This window comes from Rhinichthys klamathensis, unplaced genomic scaffold, assembly GCF_029890125.1.
Source record: "Rhinichthys klamathensis goyatoka isolate OS25496 unplaced genomic scaffold, OSU_Roscu_1.1 h1tg000067l_1, whole genome shotgun sequence".
NCBI classification, from domain to species: domain Eukaryota; kingdom Metazoa; phylum Chordata; class Actinopteri; order Cypriniformes; family Leuciscidae; genus Rhinichthys; species Rhinichthys klamathensis.
In genome coordinates, this window is record NW_026606610.1 from 316,300 (window position 1) to 342,863 (window position 26,564).

General features: G+C 38.3%; 2 protein-coding genes across 4 annotated transcripts in view; one reads left to right on the top strand and one right to left on the bottom strand.

Moving 5' to 3' along the window:
- ripor2 (RHO family interacting cell polarization regulator 2) overlaps nucleotides 1-16,554 on the top strand; it is an 87,832-nt gene extending 71,278 nt beyond the window's left edge. For all 3 annotated transcript variants that reach the window (XM_056250064.1, XM_056250063.1, XM_056250065.1), the window contains exons 7-22: nucleotides 1,049-1,198; nucleotides 1,929-1,992; nucleotides 2,086-2,129; nucleotides 2,502-2,627; nucleotides 3,590-3,738; nucleotides 3,990-4,119; nucleotides 6,158-6,796; nucleotides 8,720-8,892; nucleotides 9,002-9,167; nucleotides 9,330-9,462; nucleotides 11,134-11,289; nucleotides 11,389-11,562; nucleotides 11,655-11,857; nucleotides 12,733-12,816; nucleotides 12,916-13,006; nucleotides 15,733-16,554. In XM_056250064.1, the coding sequence (XP_056106039.1) occupies nucleotides 1,049-1,198; nucleotides 1,929-1,992; nucleotides 2,086-2,129; nucleotides 2,502-2,627; nucleotides 3,590-3,738; nucleotides 3,990-4,119; nucleotides 6,158-6,796; nucleotides 8,720-8,892; nucleotides 9,002-9,167; nucleotides 9,330-9,462; nucleotides 11,134-11,289; nucleotides 11,389-11,562; nucleotides 11,655-11,857; nucleotides 12,733-12,816; nucleotides 12,916-13,006; nucleotides 15,733-15,833 (2,583 nt within the window). In that variant the 3' untranslated portion in view covers nucleotides 15,834-16,554. The remainder of the gene's footprint in view (nucleotides 1-1,048; nucleotides 1,199-1,928; nucleotides 1,993-2,085; nucleotides 2,130-2,501; nucleotides 2,628-3,589; nucleotides 3,739-3,989; nucleotides 4,120-6,157; nucleotides 6,797-8,719; nucleotides 8,893-9,001; nucleotides 9,168-9,329; nucleotides 9,463-11,133; nucleotides 11,290-11,388; nucleotides 11,563-11,654; nucleotides 11,858-12,732; nucleotides 12,817-12,915; nucleotides 13,007-15,732) is intronic.
- Nucleotides 16,555-19,193: 2,639 nt separating this feature from the next.
- Nucleotides 19,194-26,137, bottom strand: gmnn (geminin DNA replication inhibitor). Its single transcript, XM_056250076.1, has 7 exons — nucleotides 26,052-26,137; nucleotides 25,417-25,478; nucleotides 24,303-24,401; nucleotides 24,048-24,204; nucleotides 20,019-20,101; nucleotides 19,766-19,876; nucleotides 19,194-19,618 (listed from the first exon to the last, which is right to left on the bottom strand). The coding sequence occupies exons 2-7, from the start codon at nucleotides 25,468-25,470 to the stop codon at nucleotides 19,424-19,426; spliced, it is 699 nt and encodes a 232-aa protein (XP_056106051.1). The 5' UTR covers nucleotides 25,471-25,478; nucleotides 26,052-26,137; the 3' UTR covers nucleotides 19,194-19,423.
- Nucleotides 26,138-26,564: the final 427 nt, after the last annotated feature.

Sequence of the window (26,564 nt, forward strand, 5' to 3'; positions counted from 1 at the left end):
TATGTGTGTGTCTGTGTATATGTATATATATATATATATATATATAATTAATACTTTCATTCCTCAAGGATATATTAAATGTATCAAATGACAGTAAAGCCTTTTATAATGTTACACAATATATCTATTTCAAATAAATACTGTTCTTTTGAATTTTCTATTTATCAAAGAATCCTGAAAAATGTATCAGTTTCCACAACAATATTAGATTACAAATAGAAAACAATTCTTTTAAATTTGATTAATAAATAAATTAACATTTTAAAGAGGGTCCAATTTACTCACAAACAGGCACTACACTAGGCTACAATCAGTTCCAGGCTTTTACAGCTTAAAAATGCATACATAAACTGCACTGACATATGTATAATGTTGTCATGGCACTGCAGATTCAGCAGCAGCGGATCGGTGCAGGAAACACTGCTGTATCTCTCGTTCAGCTGAAGTGTCCATCCCTCTTCCTGCCTACTCCCGCATCATCCCCTGTTCCTGCTGCCCCTTTCGGCTCACTAGTTTCTGTCACTTGCGGTCCATCTTCTCCTCACTCTCATTTGCCCCTTTCACTCTCTCTCCATCCCCCTCAATCACTCGCTCTTCAGCGTTTTTAGGATTAGCATAGCTAATTTGAGCCGGCCAGTGTTCACTGAGTTGTGAATGTGCTAAATGTGCATTTCCATGATAAAGGCCGTGGCTCCGAGCTGCTCGTCTGTCACAGAAGTATGGCATTACCATTGTCCCGAGGGCCGCTGAGCCGCATCATTTTGTGTTTGCTTTTGAAGTCCCCAAATTCATTTTTCATCGCTTCGTACAGTACGCCGCTCCATTGCGCTAACAGAACGTTACAGTAGATTGTAATAGCCACGTTTCTATGCTGAATGGGGACCCCCAGGGCTCTGTAATGATGTATGCTAGCGATTTAGACATCAAAGCTAGTGTTTACGCTATCTTTAGTGAGGGTTGCCATGCGCGAGTGTGTGCGGTCTGCTTTTGTGTAATTTAATTCTGTGCACTAATGCTGTGTATGTGTGTGTGTGTGTTTTTTTTACAGATCGATGAGCTGTACGAGGGCTTTTGTATTCAGAGAAGGTTGCGTGATGGCGCCAGTAAGATGAAACAGGCCTTCACTGCTTCACCCTCAACTAAAGGCACACGCGAGAGCCTGGCGGAGGTCAGCCGCAGATACAAAGAATATACAGAGGTACATTATACATGTTTGCTTTTTCTCTAACTATTTAGCCATTTTTAGCATATTCGCACAGTATATTTTTTAAATCGACTAGTCTGTGGGTTGTCTGAATGACCAGTCGACTAATTGGCCCATATAATTAGGCTGGTTATCTGATCCCAATCATATGTGTCTCTGAGAGGGCATTTTTGTAAGACAAACAGGTCTCGAAGTTTTCACTTTTAGAAGTTGAACTATTTTTGACAGCTTCTTAGAAAAGCAAAACTTGTATCGAAAAAAGTCATGTAGAATAGTCATGTCAAAATGTAGTGGTGCTGCTTTAAAGGGAATACTAATTATAGACATTACCTTTCAGAAAAAATCAAAGATTCAATAGAGACATCAGTAGCAGTATTGTTATCTATGAAACTGTCCTTCATTCATAGTACTTAAAAAGATACCATTAAACAAGTATTTAAAATAAACCGCCTTTCTACATTATTTTGGAGAACAAATACAAATTTTAATGTTAGGTGCAATTAATCATGATTAATTACAGACAAATGTGTGATTAACTAGTCACTTTTTTATATATATATTTTTTTATTTAGCACTAAAAGTAATAAATATATAATTTACACTTTTTTATTTATTTAATAACAATAATGCAGATTACTTTTTAGTAAGAATAGTACAAGTAAGAATTATTTAACTTTCTCAATTCAGCTGCAATTTGTATTATTATGTGTCCCCTTCTTTTCAGAACATGTGCACTTTTGAGGGCGAGCTGGAGAACCTATTGGGGGAGTTTCATATCAAAATGAAAGGTACAGGACTTCTGCACAAAAAAAAGGAAAATCTATAATGTTTTTGTTGGATTTCAATAACAAACTTTTCAACTCCTTTGCCTCCTGTCTCAGGATTGGCTGGTTTTGCCAGGCTTTGTCCGGGCGATCAGTATGAGGTGAGTAGCTTGGAAAATAAAAAAAAACTAAATTCTTTCAGAACATACTAAGTTTCATGCCGTTTTTCTGTAATAAAGCCAGATGCATCTGTCTTCTATCAAATTACTTAACTCTTATATTAATTGCCTGCTGTTCTGCCAAGTACACCCAGTTCATTCGTAATCACAGCTCTCCTAGCAACGTTTTCTCTTCTGATCCCCACCAAACCCAAATCAATTTTTTTTAAGGCTGTATAAAACTAAATACTGAAAACGCCCTTTGCTTTATTGCTCTATTAACGAATAAGTGGACTTGTGTTGGTAGCTTTTTCCTACTTCTGCCATTTTAAATTTTTTTCTTTCTTGTTGCCTCTCTCTTTCTATTCCTGGCAGATTTTCATGAGATACGGCCGACAGCGGTGGAAACTGAAGGGGAAGATCGAAACAAACTCCAAGCAGAGTTGGGATGGAGAGGAGATGATCTTCATGCCCCTCATTACAGACCTCATCAACATCAAGGTGGGCTGCAGTCTTCCATGAAAGAGTCCCAATGTAACGACTCATTTTGACAATTTCCCCTTTCACGCAGTAAACCCAGTAAATCACCGGAATGGCTTTACCAAATATGCTGTTCTCACAAGCAATGCCATTCTGGCTTTTACCATTAAGAGACCATTCACACATTAGCACCAAAATACCGGTAAATTCTGTGATGTCAGTCATCGGAAACAATCTTTAAACGCTACGCTGTTGTCTTCATTCGCCTGCATGAGGAGCAGCTCTTTAGTTTCACTATCTGTTCAATTTGACAGCAATTTTGGACTTCTGAGTGACAGATGTAAGGGGATGATCACACAGTACGCATTTTGCAGGAAAGCTAGGTCTCGAGCGCGACACGCTGAAAAAGCTGCGAGACATGGCACTACGCACAAAGATTTCCATCTAGCACGTATTTACTTAACAAAAACTAAATAAAAGCAGCAGAGCTTAGTCAACAGCGCGGAGTAATTGTGTCATGTCCATAAGAACTTTGATTCTTATGTCAGTGCGTTTGGACCTCGTACGTGCTCATACCGGTAATGGTCTTCATTCTTGGTTCACACAGCATCATACCGGTAATTTACTGGTAATGTTACAACTTCTCATACTGGTAAATTGTCAGAAATGATTTACTGATATTTTTGAAAAGGTCCTGTTCACACTTGATCTCTTAATGGTGATTATTTACCAGTAAAGAGTAGACTATATGTGTGAAAGGGGCTATTGACAAACTGGGCTGTAACCACCATAGACATTCAAGAGAACACTTCCCCTCAATTTTTGTTTTCAAAGACAGAGTCCTAAAATTTACATTTCATCCTCTCAGTCTTGAGTATTTGGTTACATCCTTGATTGCACCAAAATGTATTCCTATGAAGAAAGTTGTGAATTAAACATTGCTGAACTGAAATTTCTCAACGCATGACCTTTTTTTCTGCTAGGTGACAGAGTTAAAGGGGTTGGCCACACACATATTAGTGGGTAGCGTGATCTGTGAAACCAAGGACCTGTTCACCGCTATGCCTCAGGTGGTAGCTGTAGATGTCAACGACCTGGGAACCATTAAACTTAACCTGGAGGTTGCCTGGTTGTAAGTGACGTTATCTAATAAAAAAAGATAAGAAGTGTGGTGTTTTAGTCAATTTAGCCACAGTAGATGTACACTGCCCTCTTCAGGACAATCATGGAAGGGCCATAATGATTTCTGTCTAACCTTTATTGGGGCTTATAAGTCATAAGTTGTCCCCCAAGTTTCTTTCATTTTAGTGTTTCCTTTCTTTTATTACTTTTGTATGATATCAGATTGTTGTACATGAACATATATCTGCCTTGTTTTTACAGTCCGTTTGACGTGGAGGATCTGACCCTGTCCTCAGGAAACGTGAGTAAAGCCACCGCCCTTCAGAGACGAGTTTCAGTGTACAGCCAAGGCACACCCGAGACGCCCACTTTCCAGGACACGTCTTTCTTTGTGAGTGCACTTCGGAAACTCTTCTCAGTTCTGTTTTAAGTCTGCTTCTATCACCATGAAAAACAAGTACACTTTAGCATACTTTAAGAAAAGAGTACTTATTATGGAAATAAAATACTTGGGTGTGAAATGAATGTGCATGTTTTTACACTTAATTGCATGTTATATACAAGTAAATAAAAATGTATTATAGTTTACATTTACATTCAATCCATTTAGCTGAACTTTTTTTTGACCCACTTAAGTAGGACTCAAGTACATCTTTATATGTAATTTCATAATTACTTATTTTGTCTTGGAAATGCAGTTAAAGTGTACTGTAAAAGTACTGACGAACATTTATGGTAAACTAAAATATACTTTAATGTAATTTCTATTTAAACTTGTATGTCATGTATTTAAATATATTACTTAATTACACATTTGTAATAATGAACTTGCAATTTAGTACATAAACCCTCGGTTTCACAGACAAGACTTTAAATGTCATATCAAGTAACACACTAAAGTTAAATTTATAATCAAGTACTTTACATGTGCTTTAGTATGTTAGTCAACACCTCAATATAAGTGTAATTTAATGTAAAGTTAAAACTTTTAATTTGACATTACAAAGTACACTTTTTAAAATGGCACATTCAATACAATTAAGTGCACTTCTTTTTCACAAGGGTGTACATATAATACAGGATACTGAGATTTTGAAAACAGTGAATGTTAGATCACACTGTCACCTTTCTCACCGTAACACCTCAGCACTAACCTAAATATTAATGCTACTAGCTGTTGTGAGTTCAGTTTTTATTATTTTGTGTGTATTATTAAATATGACAGCACTTGCAGCTTGTGTGTGAATGTTCTTGTGTAGTCTGTGCTGTTGTGTAATGAATTGTATCCTCCCTGTGGCACCGTGTGCATCGTGGCTGTTGTGTGTGTCTGTGTGCGTGTTTCTCGATGGCAAAGAAGTGGCAGCCCCGACGGTGGGAGGGTCAGCGTCTTTCGTTCTTGCACACGCTCAGAGAGACCCTCTTAGAGAAACTCAGACGCAGTCGCTCTTTTGGCGATCTGGCCGCACTGAGACCTCGCTCAAGGTCCAGTCTGGAAGTTTACGTGAGTCAGGTCACTGTGTGCCCTGCCGTTCTGAGTGAAGTCTGTGTGTCATTTTTCTTTGCTTGCATTTTCTGCTTTAACATTTTCTGCTTTAACATTTGTCACATTTCTCATACACAGGTTTCTTCACACTCACATTCACATATACACTTTTCTAGACTGGTATTACTGTTCAAAGACCCCATGAAAACGAAACTGTGGCTTTTAGTTCATGTCTGTTAGCTTTGAGGCCTATTGTATGCACAGTTCACAGAACAAACATTTAGCAGACACATTCATATTTTAAACCTTTCACTTCCAGGAAGACGGACTTAAGATATTCACAAATATTATTCCCAGGTCATTTAGAAATCTTTGTTCAATTCAAATAAAATCTGACCAAGAATCACTCACTTAAACTAAAATGGTTAATCTAACTGACATGTAAATGTATACGTTTAAGCCACAAGTCACAATGCACAAAATTTAAACACAGGTTATCGCAGTTTTCACTATTGCTTTCAGTTTTGTGTGAAGTATGTATCAGATGGTCAGTGAACAATCTGTGGGCGGTCTTCATGCAGTTTGACACTAGCCTCTGACTAGCAATAGCAAGTGGCTAATCATGGTTTGATTGGCTGTTTAATAATAAAAAAAATAGATAAATCATAGAATGTCTCACCTAACTTCTTGTTTCAGTAGGATTAGTTAACGCAGGAAAGACAATTTGCTTTTGTTCAACCTACAAAACATTTGGGAATTCCTGTGTTAAACCATTTCATAGAGGTTTTGATTTCTTTTACTGCTCTTTAGTGTGTTGGAACTTTTGGACTTGAATTATTGTTCGCATCTTTAGATCACTAAAGCAACACAAATAATAGTACTGAAAAGACTAAATGGCATAAGCAAGCCATACTTACCATATTTTCTTTCTCTTTCAATCGCACAGTCCACTTTACCAGATGACGTCTTTGAAAACGGAGGATGCGGTGTGGCCGAATGCAAGCGTCTGTCCTTCACCTTCTCTGACATGTCAACCTCAAGCCCCGCCCCCATCCAGTCAAACCCCGAGATCACCGTCACGCCCCCTGAGACGGACCCTACCTCTCAACCGGCTCCCATCCCTGAGGACAGGCCAGTTGAGGAGGAGTGCGTTGAGGAAGACTGCGGCAGTGTCAGCGCCAGCGATCCAGACCTGGAGTGGGACCAGGTTGAGGGCCAGGGGCCTGGCACAGGCTCCGCTGCCCTCTCGTTGTGCTCCGAGAGTCAGCTGTCCGCAGTGGGACCGGAGGATGTGATGTTCCTGGAGCCCAACATGCCTGATGAAGCCCTGGAGCTGAAGCCAGTGGAGCTGGACGGGGAGGAAGGCAGTCTGACCAGGCAGCTGGTGAGGAGACTCACCTCTTCTGACATGCTTCCAGAGACCGGCGCTCTGAGCTGGGCTGGAGAGGGCAGCATTACTTTCCTGGAGAGCAACCTGGAGGAGGCCATTCAGTCTCTGCTCCTGCTGCTGGAGAGCTTAGGCCAGCGCTGTGTGGAGCTGCAGGACTTGGAGCAGGAGGTCATGAGACTTGAAGACCTGCTCAAGGTGAATGAGTTCTCTTTTTGTGGTCTTCAAACTTTAGATGTTTTGGTGCAGACTCGAGTTTGATTGATCATGAAGTTTGATGTGTTTTATTAGCAAGAAAGCCATCTGAACTCAGGAAACACAGTTGGTTTGAAACGGGGTCGGGAATTAACAGAGGCTTGGAGCAAGAATGCCACCGAAATTCAAGATAAGGGGGCAAAAGATGGCCCTGTAACACTGAACTAAATTTATTACGACTAAAGTGAGATGTGAAAAGAAATGAATGAAAAGTGTTGATTGTGGAATAACATTTAGGTCTGCTCATGTTGCATCAAGGATTTCTTTTCGCACATATTTTTGCAGTGCAAAAATGCAATGACCAATCAGAGCCGTTTCGATTAGTAACCGGTGAAAGTTTTGTTCACGCTGAAACTGAATCTGCACTCTCGCGAATTCTCTCTTCAAAAATGACGAATGTAATCTAGATTCATTATGCAGTGTAGACAGCATCAGTGATTATAACAGGACTTTTTGCAAGAGTGCAGAATTCACTTAAAGGATTAGTTCACCTCAAAATGAAAATTTCCTGATAATTTACTCATCCCAATGCCATCCAAGATGTTCATGTCTTTCTTTCTTCAGTGGAAAAGAAATTAATTACGTTTTTTGAGGAAAACATTTCAGGATTTTTTTCCACACAATGGACTTCAATTGCAACCAACATTTTGAAGTCCAAATCAATGCAGTTTCAAAGGGCTTTGAAGTGCTTCTAACGGCTCTGCACAAGATGAACTGCATTGATTTGGACTTCAAAACGTTGGTTGCAATTGAAGTCCATTGTGTGGAAAAAAATCCTGAAATGTTTTCCTCAAAAAACTTAATTTCTTTTCCACTGAAGAAAGAAAGACATGAACATCATGGATGGCATTGGGGTGAGTAAATTATCAGGAAATTTTCAATTTGAGGTGAAATAATCCTTTAAGTTGAAGTCATGAACTGCTTCAGTGATGGGGTGGGATACGTTTTTTGTTTGCTTTCTGAATGTATTTCAATTCATGAAAGACAGCACAGATACATTAAATAAGGTAATTATAAAAAATAAAATAAAAAATCAATCAATTCCAGGGGGTCATTTCTGACCCTGGTTTGAAAAGGATCTTCAGGTTGTCATGCTTCATGGTTCATCTGGAAGTGAACTGTGGTAGATGACAAAATATTTTTTTCTTTCTTTTAAAACATTTTTTTTTAAGTATACATCTAAAGTAAAAACAACCGAATAGATATAATTTGCTTGATAAAAAGCTGCCATTGCATAATTTGATGTACACCGTATTTATATGAAATATACATGGTAGCTTAATATTAATAGGGATCCACCTATATTAAAAACCTGGCCTATATTGATAAGTCACTAATTATTTTCATGCTATGGCTGATATTAAATTTCTGTACTGTTTTGTCTAAATTAAAATATTTAAAATATAAAAAAGGACTAAAAATAAATAAAGAAAACAATTTTAAGTATAATTTTTTTTCCTTCATATTTTTCTTATTTACTAGATATTACATTTAACAGTGTTATTCAACTATTGGTGGTTTTAAAGATGAACTTTAAGTGAGTGTAAGATGATGGCAAAGATAATCTAAATGTAAAAATAGAGTAAAGGAGCATGAACAATTAGGTATAAAATAATGGTATAACAAAAACAGATAATAATATTGTTTATCCTTGAACATTACAATGTCTTTAATGTCATTTTTGATCCATGTATTATAATCTTGATTTAAAAAAAGTATCAGATTTTCCAGGAATAAACACCAGCGATATCTGCTCTGATGTTAAAGCATACAATGGTTCAGAAAAACTCAAACCGGACAGCAGGGAAAGCTTTCAATTAAATTCTGAACGAGCAGTCTGTGAAGGGTGTTGTTGTCTCTCCTCAGTGCCGTGTACCCGTCCATAGGAGCCGCTCATCAAGCCTCAGTTTGACTGTGGAGAGCGCTCTGGAAAGCTTCGACTTTCTTAACACTTCTGACTTCGATGACGATGACACAGGAGATGACGCGGGCACCCTCTCGCGCTCTGTCTTTATTGACATGGAGTCAGAACGAATCGGGTGAGTTGGACATCACACCATTTGGTGACCTGGTTTCTCTCAGGAACTTCAGTAGTCGTGATTATGCAGTGCCGCCTTGTGGTGACAGTATGTCTTACACGTCCGACAGGTCAGTCCAACATCCAGAAGCAAGAGGACACCTGAGTGAAGCCCTCACAGAGGACACTGGTGTAGGGAACAGTGTGGCCGGCAGCCCGTTGCCTCTCACCACGGGAAACGAGAACCTAGACGTTGCCATCGTTATTCATCTACAATACTGTAATCATCTCATTCAGGTGATTCTGCGTTTCCACCTTTACAACTTTCTTTTCCTTCTTCTCAGACTCCATACAATAGTGTGCTTTCCTTTGTCTAAACTGCTCACATACACCACAGATTAAAGCATATCAAGGTGTTTTGTTGATATAAAATGCTGTTTCTTTATGTATGGGATGTAGTTGTTGACCTCAGGAGGAAGGCAGTCGCAGCACAAGACATACCTGCACAAACTAGCAACTGAAACTCTCCTGTTGGAGGAGCTCAGTGAGAAAAACTTTGACAGACCGGGCAGCTGCACTTCAGTGTCGGATGGTGAATATATCTTTTTGTTTTTGTAAAGTGTTAATTTTTTGAATTTTGATGTTGTTTCAACAGCATTGTCCATTTTTACTTATCACTAAAAATAAAGGTGCTTTCATGACATTAATGGATCCATGAAGAGCCTTTAACATTCCTAGCATCTTTCCATTGCAAAAAAAAGGTTCTTTACAGTGGAAGAAGGTTAGATTATTAATGGGATAGCTCATCCAAAAATGAAAATTCTGTCATCATTTACTCACCCTCGTGTTGTTCCAAACTTTTATGGATTTCTTACTTCTGTTGAACACAAAAGAAGATATTTTGAAGAATGTTGGTAACCAGACAGTTGATGGACCCCATTGACTTCCATAGTATGGAAAAAATGGGAGCCATCAGCCAGTGGGGCCCATCAACTGTTTGGTTACTGACATTTATCAAAATATATTTTTTGTTCTCAACAGAAGAAAGAAATTCATACAGGTTTGGGGGTGAGGGTGAGTAAATGATGACAGAATTTTAATTTTTGGGTGAACTATCCCTTTAAGTCACCATGAAATCAACCATTAACCATTCTTATTTTTTATGGAACATTGCAGTATTTATTATAAATATATACAGTATATTTTTTAAGTAGTCTGTACTCTTTAATCTTAATCTTTAATCAAAAATAACTCCCCCCTTCTCTGAAGAAAATGTTCTTCACATTTAGAAAGAAAGTGGTTATTTTAAGAACTGTTCACTGAAAGGTTGTTATATGGCATCAATGCATCCCTCCCCCTTTGGAACTTTTATTTTTAATATGAGTATATTTACTTCAAAGCTTGTCTTTAAAGAGTTTTGGCTGTTTGAGCTAAATATTGTTGCTCTTGCAGAAGTATAACTACAAATAGCATCCTACACATTATTACAGCACTTAGTAATGGCTTTAGAAAGAAAAGAAAAAAGTTACCAGACAGAAATAAGTTATTTTACTAGCAACAGCAACATTGCATACTTCGAATGAAATGGTAGTAATAATAATAATTCAAATAAATTATAATAAAATAAATAGTAAATAATAATAATTATTTTATTTTACAGAACAACAGTATAACCTTAGGTACTAGGATATAATTTTACATCCCTGTGTTTTATTTTTTCCATGTGATGACACACATGTGTGATATTACTTCACTAAATTACAATGTGTCCTAACAAGTTTTGTGACAGATTTACTTTTACCAATAAATTATAATATAAGTGAGTTGAAAATGCCAACAAAAAAGACTGGAAATAATCATTTTTATATTATAATAACAAAGTGTGTGTGTGCGTACGTGCACTTAACTATATTTTGGGGACAAATTTGTACCCAGAAGTGACCAAAACCTGACAAAATCTCCAACAACCTCCCTTTAGGGACGTCCTCATTTGTAAATCTGATATAAAAATAAAGTAATTAAAGGTTTTTTTGAAAATGTTCAAATGTAGAAAGTTTTCTGTGATGGGTAGGTTTAGTGTAAGGGGATAGAATATACAGTTTGTACAGTGTAAAAACCATTACATCTATGGAATGTCCCCATTTAGATAGCCGTGTGTGTGTGTGTATGTATAATACAAATAATTAAAAATGTCATGGCACCTAAGAAATATTTCTGAACCGGTTTTTCAATTCAACCTCCCCTCTCTTCGTTTCGTCACCAGTGCTGCCTGGGCTGGTGGAGCGGCCGGCGCTGATGTCTCTGTGGTCTGACTGCAGTGGTGGTCTGTTCCATACTACACTGGACCAAGTGTTGAAGCACATGCATCTCAGCTTTGCCTTGCCACTGCAACAGATTCTGCCTCACTCTCCAGACTCAGGTAGTGACAATAATAATCTGCAGGAGACATCAGCAATCTGCAGAATTATTATGAACGTAACATCAGCGTTCATCTGCCTGTGTTCGCATGTGTGTCCAGTGATCAGGATGGTGGTGAATGAAATGGTGGACAGGAGCGAGCTGGCCTCTTCCTCATGTCCGTCACCGTCCTCTATGGCACAGGATGTCCTCACCGTGTTTCAGTTCCACCGCTACTCTGTTGAACACGATGTCACGGACATGGAGCGACACCTGCTGGATTTAGCCAAAGAAGGTAAGACATTTTTGTTGAATAATAATAATTTGTTGAATAGCTTAAATAGATTATTGGCATGGTGTAATCTTTCTCTTTTGTGTCCAAACCAGTCATGCTTGAAGAAGCCCTGAGCTGTGGGGACACAGAACGTTCTCTGAAGGAACTACAGGAAGCGTCCGTCATGTGTCTCCAGCCCCGGTCTCAAACCCTGTGGGCCGTGGCTGGGCTGCTGACCTCTGATGACCCTGACGTGATGAAGGCCGCTACTGCCTTCCTCTCCTCTGCTGCCTCACACAAGCCCTTCAGGTCAAAGGTCAGTCGTTTACCACATTACATGATTTTAGTCTATAGCCAGGTTTATATCGACATAATCTAACATTAGAAGGTTTAGGGTCGGTAAGATTTTTTGTAATGCTTTTGAAAAAGTTTCTTATGCTCACCAAGGCTGCATTTATATGATAAAAAAATACAGTAATAACAGTAATATTGTCAAGTATTCTTACAACTTAAAATAACTGTTGATATATTTTAAAATGTAATCTATTCCTGTGATGACAAAGCTGAATTTTCAGCATCATTACTCTAGTCTTCAGTGATCCTTCAGAAATCATTCTAATATGCTGATTTGCTGCTCAAGAAACACTTATTATTATCAATGTTGAAACCAGTTGTGCTGCTTAATATGTTTGTGGAAACTGGGATACATTTTGTTTCAGGATTCTTTGATAAATGGAAAGAACAACATTTATTCTGAAATAGAAATCTAGCATTATAAATGCCTCTACTGTCACTTTTGATTAATGCATCCTACTAGCTTAATAAAAGTATTCATTTCTTTCAAATCTAACTTTTAAACAGTAATGTATTTCAAAGCAAATTTAGAAAATTTGCATTAAAATGCTGGATAGATATACCAATATGTGAATAAAAATGTCCAAAATGTGTATAAACTATGAAGGAAACACATTTACAAAAACAACATCATAGAAATAAAAATGTAATAATAATAATAATATTTAAATGAAGAAATAAAACATACAAAATTAAATTATTAATAAATTAAATGTGCAAATTCACTAATAATTCAATAATCATGGTACTGTAGCAGCATGCAGCACAAAATGAATGTACAGCTGTTTGAGGACACTAAAGGTCAAGTAGTTAATCTTATCTATGTGTGTTTTTCAGGCCGTTGATTGTTACACACAAGCCTTATCAGAAGTTGGCTTACACACACCCAGAGCAGCATGTGCCGCTCTGAGCTGCCTGCAGGTTAGTTTCACTGAATCACACGTCACTTCAAACTGAAGCTAAAATCATGTCAGTGATTGGTTACTTCAAGCCTCTCTGTGTGTCTCGGGTTATTTTCAGGCTGTGGAGAGCATTGACGCCGTGGTGTTACTGTGTGACTCAGCGGATGAAGAGCTCCACCAGATTGCCATAGAAACCCTCCTCACTTTTGGTAAAACATCCAGTCATACACATGACACACCGGCTGCGACTACAATTAGTCAATTCAATGGTACTTCTTGTTTACGCTCTTTCTGCAAACGAGTGTACGTCTGACTGACCCATTCTAGACAGACCAAAAATACACATTTGTGTCTAATAAAATGCTGCTTTCTCAGAAAATAAATTAGGGATGTCCCGATCAGGTTTTTTTGCCCTCGAGTCCGAGTCATTTGATTTTGAGTATCTACCGATACCGAGTCCCGATCCGATACTTATATAATACATAAAAAAAGAATAAAGAAGAGAGAAAAAACAGATCCAGGATGTTCCTTATTTTTAATTTAATTCACCTTATTTTAACATTCAACAACTCTGTTAACAAACAGAGCACTTCTGTGAGGTAGCTTGAACAATCAAGTAATAAATAACATAAAATCTTCACTTTTGGACTTTAGTGCAACAGTAAATATAGAAAAAGTCTAATATAAAAACAAATAGCACCTCAACTTAAAATACCCGGCAGGCATTTAAACAAAAAATTTAAAATGTTTTAAAAGTGTATAAAAAAATAATGAGAATATATATATTAGGGGTGTAACAGTTCACAAAATTTGCGGTTCGGTTCGATACGATACAGCAAAAAGATAGAAATGCCAGAGAAATTTCCTATTTATTAAAAGAAAAACTATTTTTAAATAAGTTTGAGTTTTCCTACATCTTGAAACTTTCAGGTTTATAAATGGGGGTAATCTATGAAGGATGAACAAATAATGTTTTGGTAATATTTGGTATATATGGTATAATATTTGAGTTTTGAAGTGCAACATTAAGGGCCGTTACATAGTCAACGCGAGCAACGCGAGCAAGCAACGCGAGCGACGCGAGCTACGCGCTCCTTTTCATAGTACACAAGCGTCACCGGCGATGCGTGAAATGCAATACACCGATTGCGCAGCAGGGGGTAGTAGAGTCTAGAGTCAGGTCACGTAATATTCAGATCAAAATGGCAACTGAAGAGGAGTGCATATTGCTGATTTTACATCGGCGGCAACAAAGGATGTATACGAACAAGCTCGCATAACTTTTCCTTTTCACCGCCATTGTATTCAAATCTTCTTCTTCTGTAAACATAATAATATACCTTTTTATGTACATTACTTGCAATGTCGCCCCCACCGACAACGCATAGTATTGCGTGCATCGGCGCGTCGCGTATCAAAAACTAGGACGACACATTTGGCTACGCATCGACGCATAATGGCGGCCGAAGCGTAGCGATGTGTAGCCTTGCGCACGCGTATGCGTACCGATGCGTTGACTATGTAAGGGCCCTAAATCCATGTTCATTCACGGCACAATGTTTCTCCTGGTTTCCACGTCAGCGCTGTTTGATCTAATAGAGATCTACGGTTAATAACGGAGAAATGTGAATGATTCTCACTAGATCTCGCAGCGATGTTATTACTTCAGTGGCGAATTCAAATGTTTTCTTCACTGGATCTCTTAGCACAGTGTCGCTTGATGGATCTCGCACTGCACAGATGTTGCTGGTCCGAACTGATAATGGTCCGTTAAGCACAATATAATGAGTAGCGCAGTTTCGTTCCGCTTTCATTACGTTCGCCATTTGATGTTGCGCAACATTGTGGTGGTCGCGCCAGCGCGGATTTTGTCGGCAGGAAAAATGGTCCTAGGAATCGTTCGGTATGCGTGCCGAACCGGAAGCCTCGTACCGAAACGGTTCAATAATTACGAATACATGTACCGTTACACCCCTAATTTACATATATCCGAGTCCTGATCGGGAGGTAACGTCCGATTCCGATCGAGTCTGAAACCACGTGATCGGGCCCGATTTCCGATCGCGTGATCGGATCGGGACATCCCTAAAATAAATTCTCTACGATCAATCTTTTGGGAATATGCTAGCACCAGAGTCCCTGTGGATCCATAAACTTAAAAATGCAATGATTTAATGAAATAAATATGAGCACTGCACCTTCAAAATCAAAACCAATGTGTCTGTAGAAATGTTGTGTGCTCAAAAGTCTAGTGCAACCGCAGCTTTAATCAGAAATCAAAGACATTTCAAAATAAATATCTCTGTGTATTTATGACTTGTTTTATGATTAAAAGGGAGGAAAAGAGTAAGTTCAGTAATAATCTGTTAATTGCCTATCTTTAGTTTAAACTAAAGCATTATTATTGTATCAGAAAACTCCCATATCAGTTGACCTCTAATTCGTATATATATATATATATATATATAGTATTGATACATAAAACATGTTTTATTCAATATATACCCATGTATTAAAATTGGTTAAGTATTTTCAACTTGCAGTTCCCCTGTTTTGCTGATATAAGCAGTATTTAAGTCACTATGAAATCAAAAGGGACAATTCTTGTTTTTTCATGGAATATTGCAGTATTTATTATATTTATCAGTACATATATAATATACATAATTTTTTTTAAATTCCTGTGCCCTCATAATCTTTAATCAAAATAACTTCCCCTCACTCTTTCAGCGACATCTCTTCCAACCTGTTTATTTAAAGTAAAAGGTCTATTTGTGGTCTAAAGGTTTATTTGTGCAGGTCTAATAAGTCTTAAACTTCATTTTAAAAACTCTGCAGATACTCTGTTGCACATACATTGTCTCAACGCCTATAAAGAACAACTCCAGCCTTCCTGCGTCTTACAGAGCTTGTTTGTGTGTGTTTCTGTTCTCAGGTGAAGATGGGCGTCTGGCATACGAGCAGTTGGACACAGTACCGAGGGAGATTGTGCGGCTGGGAACTCGCCGTGGTAATGCGGTTACCACTTCATTTTAGAAAAATCAGCTTATCATCCTCGTGACCCTGCAAACACCTGGCGGGAAATACACACAACCTGCTCACAAGTGGAACAGCGAGGCTTCGGCTTCGATGCAGGCCCATATCCTGAGACCTTCATCACGAGGTCTCCTTTTCTACAGGATGTTTTCATTTATACTACTCGTGTCGCAGTGGTCATGAATCATTGTTGCTGATTGAACAATAAGAGTATTTATTATTGGCAGTTAGTTATTTGCAGTGGTACTGTCAGAGGCGTGTAAATAGCACAGCAAATTTTATTTTAATTTTGTCCTGGGATTTTTTTTCTCTGTACGTGCCGTTCCGTTTCAGGGATTACAAGGGACCGTTTTAATGATCGAGGTTTTTTTTTTTTTTGACCTGGACAAAGTGAAATTACTATAACCGCTGGGAAAGGAAGAATTTTAGTTGTTGTTCCAACCCAGCCGGGCATATGAACTACTCAAAAAAAAACGGCTTGTACGATGGTCTGCTGATTTACATATCGCTCGCTTGCCTTCACTGATCAGGAGTGAATATTTCTATGGACGACGGAGCCTGTAGTGGACAATTGCATTAACATGGTACTAATACCTGGATCTTGCAACAAGAGCTGTTTGGAGCCCATCAGAGTATCTGAAAATGCACTTTTATTCAGTCAGAGAAGCGTGATGCATTACTGTGAATTTTGGTTTGTGCATAAATGAAAACTGGAAGCTTATTTGCTCTGTGATCCGAACTTGCTTCTGTGCCTATTGTTACTATACTACTACTGAGTCACGTGACTGTAATATCATTTAATTTATTTTTTAATTTCTCTTCACTATAAATGGTAAGATGCTGATTTGACCCTCTTAAAAAATAAATAATATTGTACTAAACATCTGTTCACAATCTGATTAGGGACAGTCAGGATTTGGTATTATTAAGGGGCTATTTTGAAATAATTTTATATATATATATGAGCAGTATCACCTTTTAACAATGTATTCGCTGAGTTCTACAGTATTTGTGCTGAAGGGAACCTTTCCTGAACGTCTTTTCAGTATGCTTATGCACATGACCTGAAGAAACGCTCTTTGCTAACCAAACGCTTGCCTCGCTTTGTGACGTTAACACACCCAATGTTGGTCTCTCAAATGTGAATTTACGCTTATGGCGACAATTAAAACGCAGTTTTGTAGATCACCGTACCTATTTTTACAAAATTTTTCTACGACATTGAGAATTGTATGAAAGCAGGGGCTTAAATCCATCAAAAGAGCACATTTCGAGGAATGTACTGAGTACGGAAAGGTTATTTGCCTCTAAAGCACAACTGAAATGTTTCGGGAAGATTGTTTCTTAACATGTTAAACTCTTTATGTGGCATCTACTGCACAAACTCCTAAAGCCATAATGATACCGTAGTCAAATATATTTAAGGCTGTTTTGTGGTTTCTATTTATCAGAATTATGACATATTCAAAAATGATTCTTTTTCCTGTTTTCTGTATTCAGTCACAGAAATTAATGTTTTCCTCTTGCTTTGTGAGGAATGACCACCGTTACAGTATTTGACCCTGGGCATTGGTGATCACTCCTTGAGAATTTCTTTCTTTGCACAGAGATATCAAGTGAAAAGGTTGAATTTATTGCCTTGTATTCATCTCAGACAGAAGCTCAGTGAACTGCATTTTATTGTTCAAACCTCATTAAATTAGTGTCCTCCTTGATAGGAAAGCTGTTATGGTTTCGTGAGCGTGACTGTACATGTCGAGGGCTTGAGCGTTCAGCTTGCCATTGCAATAGCTTTAGCTACTACTGTTTGAATGAGAGCGGATTTCACTTGATGTCACAATGCTAATGTTCCCTCATTGTTTCATTTTTTTGAGTTTACTGTATTTCCTCTGCTGAAAGTGGGAATAAAATTTATTTTTGCATAATTATCACATGAGACACTGCTGTTTTTTTCTTTAAAATCATACTACCACTCAAAGGTTTTGAAAGAAATAATTCAGTGAGGGATGCATTAAATTGATCAAAAGGGAAAATACTTTGTTACATAAATTCCTATTTCGAATAAATTCTGTTCTTTTGAACTTCATTCATTGAATAATCTTGGGGAAAAAGTTTGTCACAATCAGTTTCCACATAAATATGAAGCAGCACAATAGTTTAACATTTATAAGACATGTTTCTTGAGCAGCTGAATCAGAATATTAGAATGATTTCTGAAAGATCATGTGACACTGAAGACTGGAGTAATGATGCTGAAAATTACTTTAAAAAATAATAAAATAGAAGTTAAATTGATATTTCACAAAATCACTGTTTTTAGTTTAACTTGTTTTTCAAGAAAAAGGGAAATATCAGCATTTGTTTTGATTTTAACAGATCAAGAAAAGATTAGAAAAAAAAAGGAAAATACAGTACAACTTACGCACACCAAGATAAAGAAAAATACAGTACATGTCACTTATAACACTTAATTTCAATGAATGATCCAGTCTCATGCAAGGAATTAGAATTTCTCATTCCAGTTTTAGTCTAACAAAATTGTGTAATGACAAGGTTCAAGAAGTGTGTTGCTTTACACTATGTAACTGTTTTGCAAATACATCATGAATCCAGCTTTCAAACTGTGTTTTTGTCATATCTTGTATTTGGAACGGGCAGGACAACTGCACAATATCCTGTGTAACAGAGGTAGCTCCGGCTGTAATGTTCTGCAAGATGCACTGGTAACGTTTCCTTTTACAGTACTTACATGTACAGTGTACTTAACAAGAAAGTACTGGCTAATATAAGGTAAGTACATGGGTTAGGGGTAGGTTTAGTATCTAGTTATTACTATAATAAGTACATAGTATGTACATGGGTAACAGGACTGTAAAAGGAAGCGTTACCGATGAACTCAGTTTTATTAAATCACTAGTGCACAAAGTTACATGTGTGCCTTTAGTTATGCAAATTAACCAAGCAGTAAAAATTATTGAAGGACAAATGTACAGTATCTGAAGCATATGAACTTCTAAACACTAATTGCACAATGTTGAAGTAGGAAAGGCTGTACGAAAGCTTTCCTCTTTGAAAAGGCACCAAACAGAAGTCAAGAACTCTTCTTCAGACAGCAATCTCTCCACGACAGCACTGGAGCTGCTACCTGCTCAACATCCTCCGTTGTAACATCCCCATCACACGCCACCTCAAGAACTCCAAGACAGAGTCTGCTGTCCGGAGAAACTGAAAAATAACTTCAGGAGCTCCTCAAGGTTTAGGATTCCAGCAGAGCTTGATGAAGGATGCTCTGCACAAGACAGGCAAGCTGTATGCTTGCACTTACACCAGGAAGAGAAGAGATCAGGAGAAAAGCACGTGTACAAAATAGGAGTTTATTTCCACTGTATGCATTCAAGTTTACATATGTACACTGGCAGTGAATGTGAACTACAGGTACTGAAAATAAAAACTCATTTACAGCAAAGATAAAAGTATTAAAACAAAAAGGTGCAAAATTGTCCAAAAAAGGCAAAAAGAAAAATTCACTTAAGACCAAACAACTGGTCCATCACAGTTTTTTTCAGTTCAATATTTTCAAGAGCATCATTTCAGCTTTCTTCATTTGTGAAATCATCCTTATGTGGCACACAGTGTTGAGATTGATCTGTGTTTAGTTCAACACTGTTCAGGCTTTCATCAGAATCACTCTCATCTCCATGTTCTTCTTGATCCTCGTCATCTTCGGGCTCAAAGGCGATCTCACGCAGCTCCTCTAGATTGTCGGGACTTTTACCGGTTAATCTCTGATTGAAATGTGAAAAAGCAAAAGTTAACATGGGCATTATTTGAACATTGAGGTTACTTTACTCTTTGGTCCCACCATAATGGTGGTTAAATCCTTGCATTCAAATCTTGGCAAGGCTGACACCACTATTAAACGGAGCACTCACTTCAATCATGTCGGCCATGTGTTGTACATGCTGTGCCAGCTCCTGTAACTCATCGTTCTCACTCTTCAGTTGAGCAATCTGTTCATCTTTGGCTTCAATGTCTTTGTGCAACTAGTTTTGAAACAAAATAAACAGGCATCACATTTGAATAAAATCATGATCATACCAGGGGGTTCTTTGACAAACTTCCAGGGAGGCCAAATAGGTCTTAAAATTATAAAAACATTCATCAACCTTTCTACAATTAACTCACCTTTTCATTTTCTTGGAGAACACTGAACAGTGCTTTCCGCCTCTCTTCTGCCACCTCCTTCCAGTAGGAGGACCCAGGAGTTTCTGGGGACAGAGAGGAGAAACATCCAATACAATGGCTGAATCAGAGAGAAGAAAATAAAAAGTCGTTTTATTATTAAATAGTTTTTTTTCTTTTTTTTTTATTACTTAAACTTGTGACATTCCTTCAAGCACCTGTAAGAGCGGTATATGTAATAAGTAAAAGTATGGTACTTTCGATAAAAGGTCTAAGATTTAACAGTTACCGTTAATAGTGGCTACGTTTTCATGCAACCAAATAACCCCTTAGTAATCGGATTGGCGGCTCAATCGGACTGAAAAGCCTTCATGTAAACACTTGATCCGATTGAGCTCGATCCAAATGTAATTGATCGGATTGAAAGGGGTGGCTCATTTTTTTTCTAATCTGATCGAGAGAACATGTAAACACTTGATCGGATTGAAAACCGAAACTGAAAGGAGTGCGCATGTGCATGACTTTGAAATAGAGTAATGACGTATGACGCGCAGAATGAGCCGTTCTGCCTGTTGAATAAAGTGTCATAAATGAGTGTCATGTCATCCTAAAATTCTCCTTCCACTCAGCATTTGTGAAGTGGAGCAGAACAACGTCCCACCAGTCCTTGTTTTGGATTTTCATCCACAGACGACTGGTTTTGGGCACGGGGAGGGGCTTTTTTACAGCGTGATAAATATAAGCAACACGGCACAACGATTCATATGCTCATTTACTCAATTATGACCAGAAATGGCTTAATATTAAGTCTGTCACAAGCTTCAAATCGGAATTAGATTTGACAAACGCGCACATCAACCCGATCACGTTTAGCGTTCATGTAAACTACATTCGGATTCATCAATCGGAACGAATTCAGTCCGAATTAAACAAGTAGTGGATGTAAACATAGCCAGTGTTGTGTCGCAAGCAACTGAGTGAACGAGAGGGTCTCGCTTATAACCCATCCAACGCATCTGCACTGGCTGCATTTGACATGAACCTTCACAACTGTTTGAAGCGGTCTACACTGGACATAAGAGGAAAAACTTGTGCAACATGTCTTCCTGGAGGCATGATGGTGCTTTAGAGTACTAAAATGACCATTGAAATGCCCCGACCAGTTTAATCTTTCAAGGTCTAAATGCAGTGAACTTTGGCTTGCACTACTGCAAGTACAGCTGAATGCCTTATGGCTTTTGTAGCAAGAGCACTGCCATCTTGCAGTACTACAACCTGTGAAGTCAGGGTTGGTTGGCTCCGTTGGATTAACGAAGATCATTATAGTAAGGGTTGGGTATCTTTTTTTTTCTTTTCTCGATACTTTTAAAAAACGGCACCTGTGCCTAAACTGATCCTTTAAAAAAAAAAAAAGCAACAAAAAAAAGCTTCAAAACGATGGTAAATGACATTACAATTTTAATATTTTATTTTAATTTATAAATAGAAGTAGTCTAAATACAAAACAACAAATTGACAAATTCACAATAAAACCTAAGCCACCTAACCCAAATACAATAATTTAACACTAAATAGCACTACAGCACTAATAACAGCAAAGTAGTCTGTATTCGGTATGCTACAAACCAGCTTTAAATTTCTGCAATTCTTTTCACATTTTTTGCCTTCTCTGGCCAAATACGACACCTCTCCTGACTTATTGCATGTCCTGCACAAGGTGAGCGTTATTTTAGAACGCATCACCTTAAATGCTGTGACGCGAAACCCATCGTGGAAGAACGCCGTCATTTACAACTGTGACAATGAGCGCTCATCGGGATCAACTGAAGGCTGGATTTTCAAAAGTATGTGACTATTCTTGCAGTAAACTTGCACAACGTTCTTGAATGAATAATTTATTAGATGCACGCCGGTCTGTTATTGTAGGGACATAGACTTTACATTTTCACACTAAACATGACGCGGAACAAAACGAACAGTGATTGGTTGCGTTACATGTCAGTTAGTAAATAAAAACAGCTAGTAAATATTAGTTACTTGGCTGATATTTTTATTCTTAAATACATGCAAGTGAATGCGTTTTGTCATTTAAGAAACCTTTAAAACGACCATGACTCATGTTAGTTGATCTAACACACAATGGGCGCCATGGGGCGGCAGTGGCTCAGTGGTTCATGTGGGTTGTCTACAAACCAGAAGGTTGGTTCAATCCTCAGTTCCACCTGACCAAGTGTCGAGGTGTCCATGAGCAAGACACCTAACCCCGGCTGCTCCCGACGAGCTGGATGGCGCCTTGCATGGCTGCCGTCGCCCGTCGGTGTATGAATGAGAGAGTGAATGGGTGAATGTGAGGCTATGTAAAGCGCTTTGGTGGCCATAGGTCTGTGAAAGCGCTATATAAATGCAGTCCATTTACCATGTTATACGCACTGCAGTTCAGAGAATTGGATCTGTCAGATTTAGGCCTAAAAGTCGTCAATTCATCCACTTCTCCCGACATACATTAAAGTGGCTGGTGAAGTGTGAGAAGAACAGAGTAAATTTTATAGTTACGTACACGATGTGCATCTAAACATGTTGTCAATTTATAATTTAAAGGATTGTTATTGCCGCTTCCATAGACATCAGTGTGTATTTTACAAACTAAATGTTGTTTTGCTAGAACATGTGTATTTAAATGTCTGAAACCTAAAACAAAGTTTGTGTGGTTGAAAACACTGAATAGTTGTGATGACAGCACTGAGCGCGTCTGTCTCAGGGCCAGTCAACGCGCGAACGCAAATTTGAATTTAGAAGTTGATGATCACGCGATCTGAACAGTCTAATCACACCGGTGTCAGCGATCGTACGTGTCAAAGGGTTAACTAGCGATCACATCCGGTGATGATGCTATGTCCGTTTCATAGAACCAGAGGGCAAATATTTCAACAGAAAGCTGAGGCATTTAAGTGGCACCGAAATGAAGCACCGAAATCTGTCTTATGATTCAGTCCGGTTTCATACCGGTCACTTAGGTACCGGTTCCATATCGGTGCCCGGTTTTGGTACCCAACCCTAATTATAGTTTGTTACATAATAGCAGTCACCAAGTAGTTGACCAATAGAGGGTTTTTGTCCTTTGCTTTAACACTGTAAAACTCATCTTTACATCCAGGAGCAATGCTAGCCTGGATTTCCCCATACTGCCTTTGTGCAGCGCGATTTTATTTAAGCTGCTAGGCAGTCTGGATACCATGGACCAAATTTTCACCTCAGCGAGGGGACCAATCACAGAACGGGGAGGGAGCAGCAAGACGATGACATCTATGCGACACACCGAAGCAGTTTGTTTATACCTATGGATCAAACATGGCAGCAGACGCGAAGTTACCTTTCGATGCAGCCTTAGATATTGTTCCAAGTAGTTTAGAACGCAAATAAATCTGACCCTTCGTCTTCTTCCTCGTCTAATTTCTTTCGCTCTACATACGTCATCTGGTATAATTGAAACGATTGGCTATGAGCTACGTACAGGCGCATTAGATAGACATTCGTAGCACCCAATAAATGGCTCTGGGCATTCGTAAACCACGCCTCAAATACGAGAAAATGAACATGTGGTTCCCTGACCACGTCTCAATGTCAATGAGACGTGGACTGACGTTAGCCAGGCTAGAGCAATGCAGGCCTCTATTGTCTTATGGTGCCCTGTGGCTTTTCAGTTTCCATCTTTCATGGTCTGTCTTTATCTTTCACTATCTGCCCAGCCCCTTCAATCTCTACAGTTGTATCAGTTTAAATCAGGCAAGACAACAAACCCAGTGAAGTCAAATATTGTACTGCAAGATCGAGCTATATCAAGACATCTTTCTACTTAATTTTAACTTGACTAACCACTTCATTTCCACTATAAATGTCAATGAACAATAAACTGGGTTAAGAGAATGCATTAAACCCAAGCAATTGGTCTCTGCACGGCAGCATTAACAGGAATACCTTGGCAAGAATGTAAATAATCCAATCAATGTCTCTGAACCATGTGTGATAACTTACCTTTGATCATGAGCTCATAGGCCTCCTGCGTAACCCCCTCAGGCTGGTTCTCATTTTCTGGACTTGTGGATTTTACAGCAACCTCTGCCTTCACCCTCTTTGAACCTTTAACCTGCTCTGCGCTCCACATCTTCCTTTTAGGAACCGATTTGCCATTCTAAACAGGGTGAGATGAACTTTAACAGTCACACCTTTTCACTCCAACTAAAGTCTTTAAACGTTACAAAGTACAAAATGGCAACAACTGTTAAGTACCTCAATTATACGACCAAGGTTCTTATTTACAGCAGACGGCTGAAGGACCTGGAGCGTCCTCCTTGATCCCACTCCAGATGTTGGCGCTACAAAGAATTTCTGAGAAAAGAATAAAGTTAATGAATTAATCTCAGGTGTCATCAGTATAAAACAAGAACCTGAGGATAAAGGCTCATTTTGGAGAGACGGAAAACTGAGCAACTCTATCCATGCACAGTAACAGGCTCAATTCACCTGCCTCAACAGTCATTATTCTCCTCTTACACTTGTTAAGCTGTCAGTTCAAGACGGAAACAAGCAAGGTATCGGAGCAACTCCACGTATCGGTCGTTCTAACAAGCGTGGGAAAGGGGCAGGCCACACATCAGCTGCATGCCGTAAACACCTCCAATTCCCACGGGCAGCTATTGGACGGCCTGCATTATTATCTAACTGCAACATTCTTTAACCTGTAATTACCGTGGGAACTCACCACAGAAGTCTCCTTATGACCAACTGCAAGTTTGGAGTTGGTTAATGTTTTCACTTAAACAATACAGTGGCAGACAGATGCACAAGTTACTGGATCTCAGCACACTGACAATGATTAATTCAGAGACAGAGCAAGGTCTCTCACGGTTCAGTTTATCCTAACTTGATCGAGTAGTTGAATAGTTGACATCATTCTTTCCTTTTTTACAAAACTGACCTGGCCATTATTAAATAACCCGAACATAAGAATCAGAGGTCACAGACAGTTACATAGCCAAAATAAACACCAACCACTAGCTTTTAAAAATCACCATGAAATTAGCCTACAATTCTTAAGGAACATTCAAGTATTATTATAGAGGACGACTTACCCATGCACATCTCTTTAAAAAAACACATGCCCTTGAACTCTTTAATCAAAATAATGTCCCCTCCCTCTTGTAGTGACATATACATCACAACAGGGAAGAAAATACTATCACATCCATTTCATGCCAACTTTAGGGGCCGTTAATCAACATATGGGGATGTTGCTAGATTCTTTAAAACAACAATTAACTATCACCCAACAGAACAGTGGATCAGCCACCAATTTTACATCTAGTGGTAACTGGATTAAATTCTCAAAGATGTTCTCAAATACCTTGATGTTTTCAGAGGGATTCTCAGCATGTTTGGGTCTTCTGATGGAGCTCATGTTTTCACCTAGAAAACAGTTTAGGAACTCTGTGACAAATTCATCAGTTTAAAAGAAACATGGTGACATGCCCATAATTAAAAAGTAAAACAGAAGTAAATAATGCAAACTAAGTGTACTTAATGACAAATTGTAGGAATATAATAATAATCAACAACAACTCTTTAATTAATTGGTCCAAATGTCAGTGAGCTGAAAATTCACGTCAACCATTTTATATTGTTGACTAAAGTAACGTTATTACTAGTGTAACACTGAACAGTTAAAGTGACAAGACTAGACAACCAAGCGTTTTATTAACGTTACACTAAAACACCGAATTATGGTGTAACATAAATATGGCGTTTGTATTGTCTTAAGGTTATATAGATTAAGAAAAGCTAAAAATCACAAGCCTACATACATCAAAGGAGACGCAGGCCTCAGTCTTTGCCCATACAAACTGAATGAAACCGAGCCACACTAGTACATATAAAACATTTAAACGCACACTGACATTTCTAAAAACCAATGGAAAGCCTCAAATAACTTAAACGACCAAAAGCCAACATAAACCACTCAAACTAAAGAAGAATACTCACGGGAAAAGGACCGATAAGCACGCACTGCTAACAACAACTCACGCGTTCACAACAGCTTGGGTGTGAAGAGCGCGCCACTGGCTTAAGTACTGCCTTTGTATCGTCACGTGATGCCGGAATTTCGCGCGGATAGAGAAACCTCAATGGTAAACAGAAGTCTTTTTTTGCAGTCCATGCTATTCTAGGCAAGGGATATTTAATTTCACTAATTGAATATTATATCATTACTATACATTTCTCAAAATTGAAATGAGCACTATGCACAATTAAATTATGTGTATATGTTAAATCTGTACTAAATTATGGTCGAAATGACAATAAAGCTGTTTTAAAAAAAATAATTCATGTCTGTATCTACATTTAACTAACGTATCTATCCTCCACGTTGACACCCATTTGAATCATTAAATCCATGTTACGTCCCCCGCTTTCACTACAGTAGTTTGTAACAACAGCAATATTTGCACTATTAATGGTAAGTAAAAACTGAGTGGTAACATACAAATAATGGGA

What these genes read in the sequence shown, in the direction of transcription:
- gmnn (XM_056250076.1), bottom strand. Translation starts at nt 25,470, where the DNA reads ATGAGCTCCATCAGAAGACCCAAACATGCTGAGAATCCCTCTGAAAAC. An exon ending in ATCCCTCTGAAAACATCAAG is followed by an intron (nt 24,402 to 25,416) that starts GTATTTGAGAAC and finishes TTCTTTTCTCAG; the next exon opens with AAATTCTTTGTAGCGCCAAC. An exon ending in ACCTTGGTCGTATAATTGAG is followed by an intron (nt 24,205 to 24,302) that starts GTACTTAACAGT and finishes CACCCTGTTTAG; the next exon opens with AATGGCAAATCGGTTCCTAA.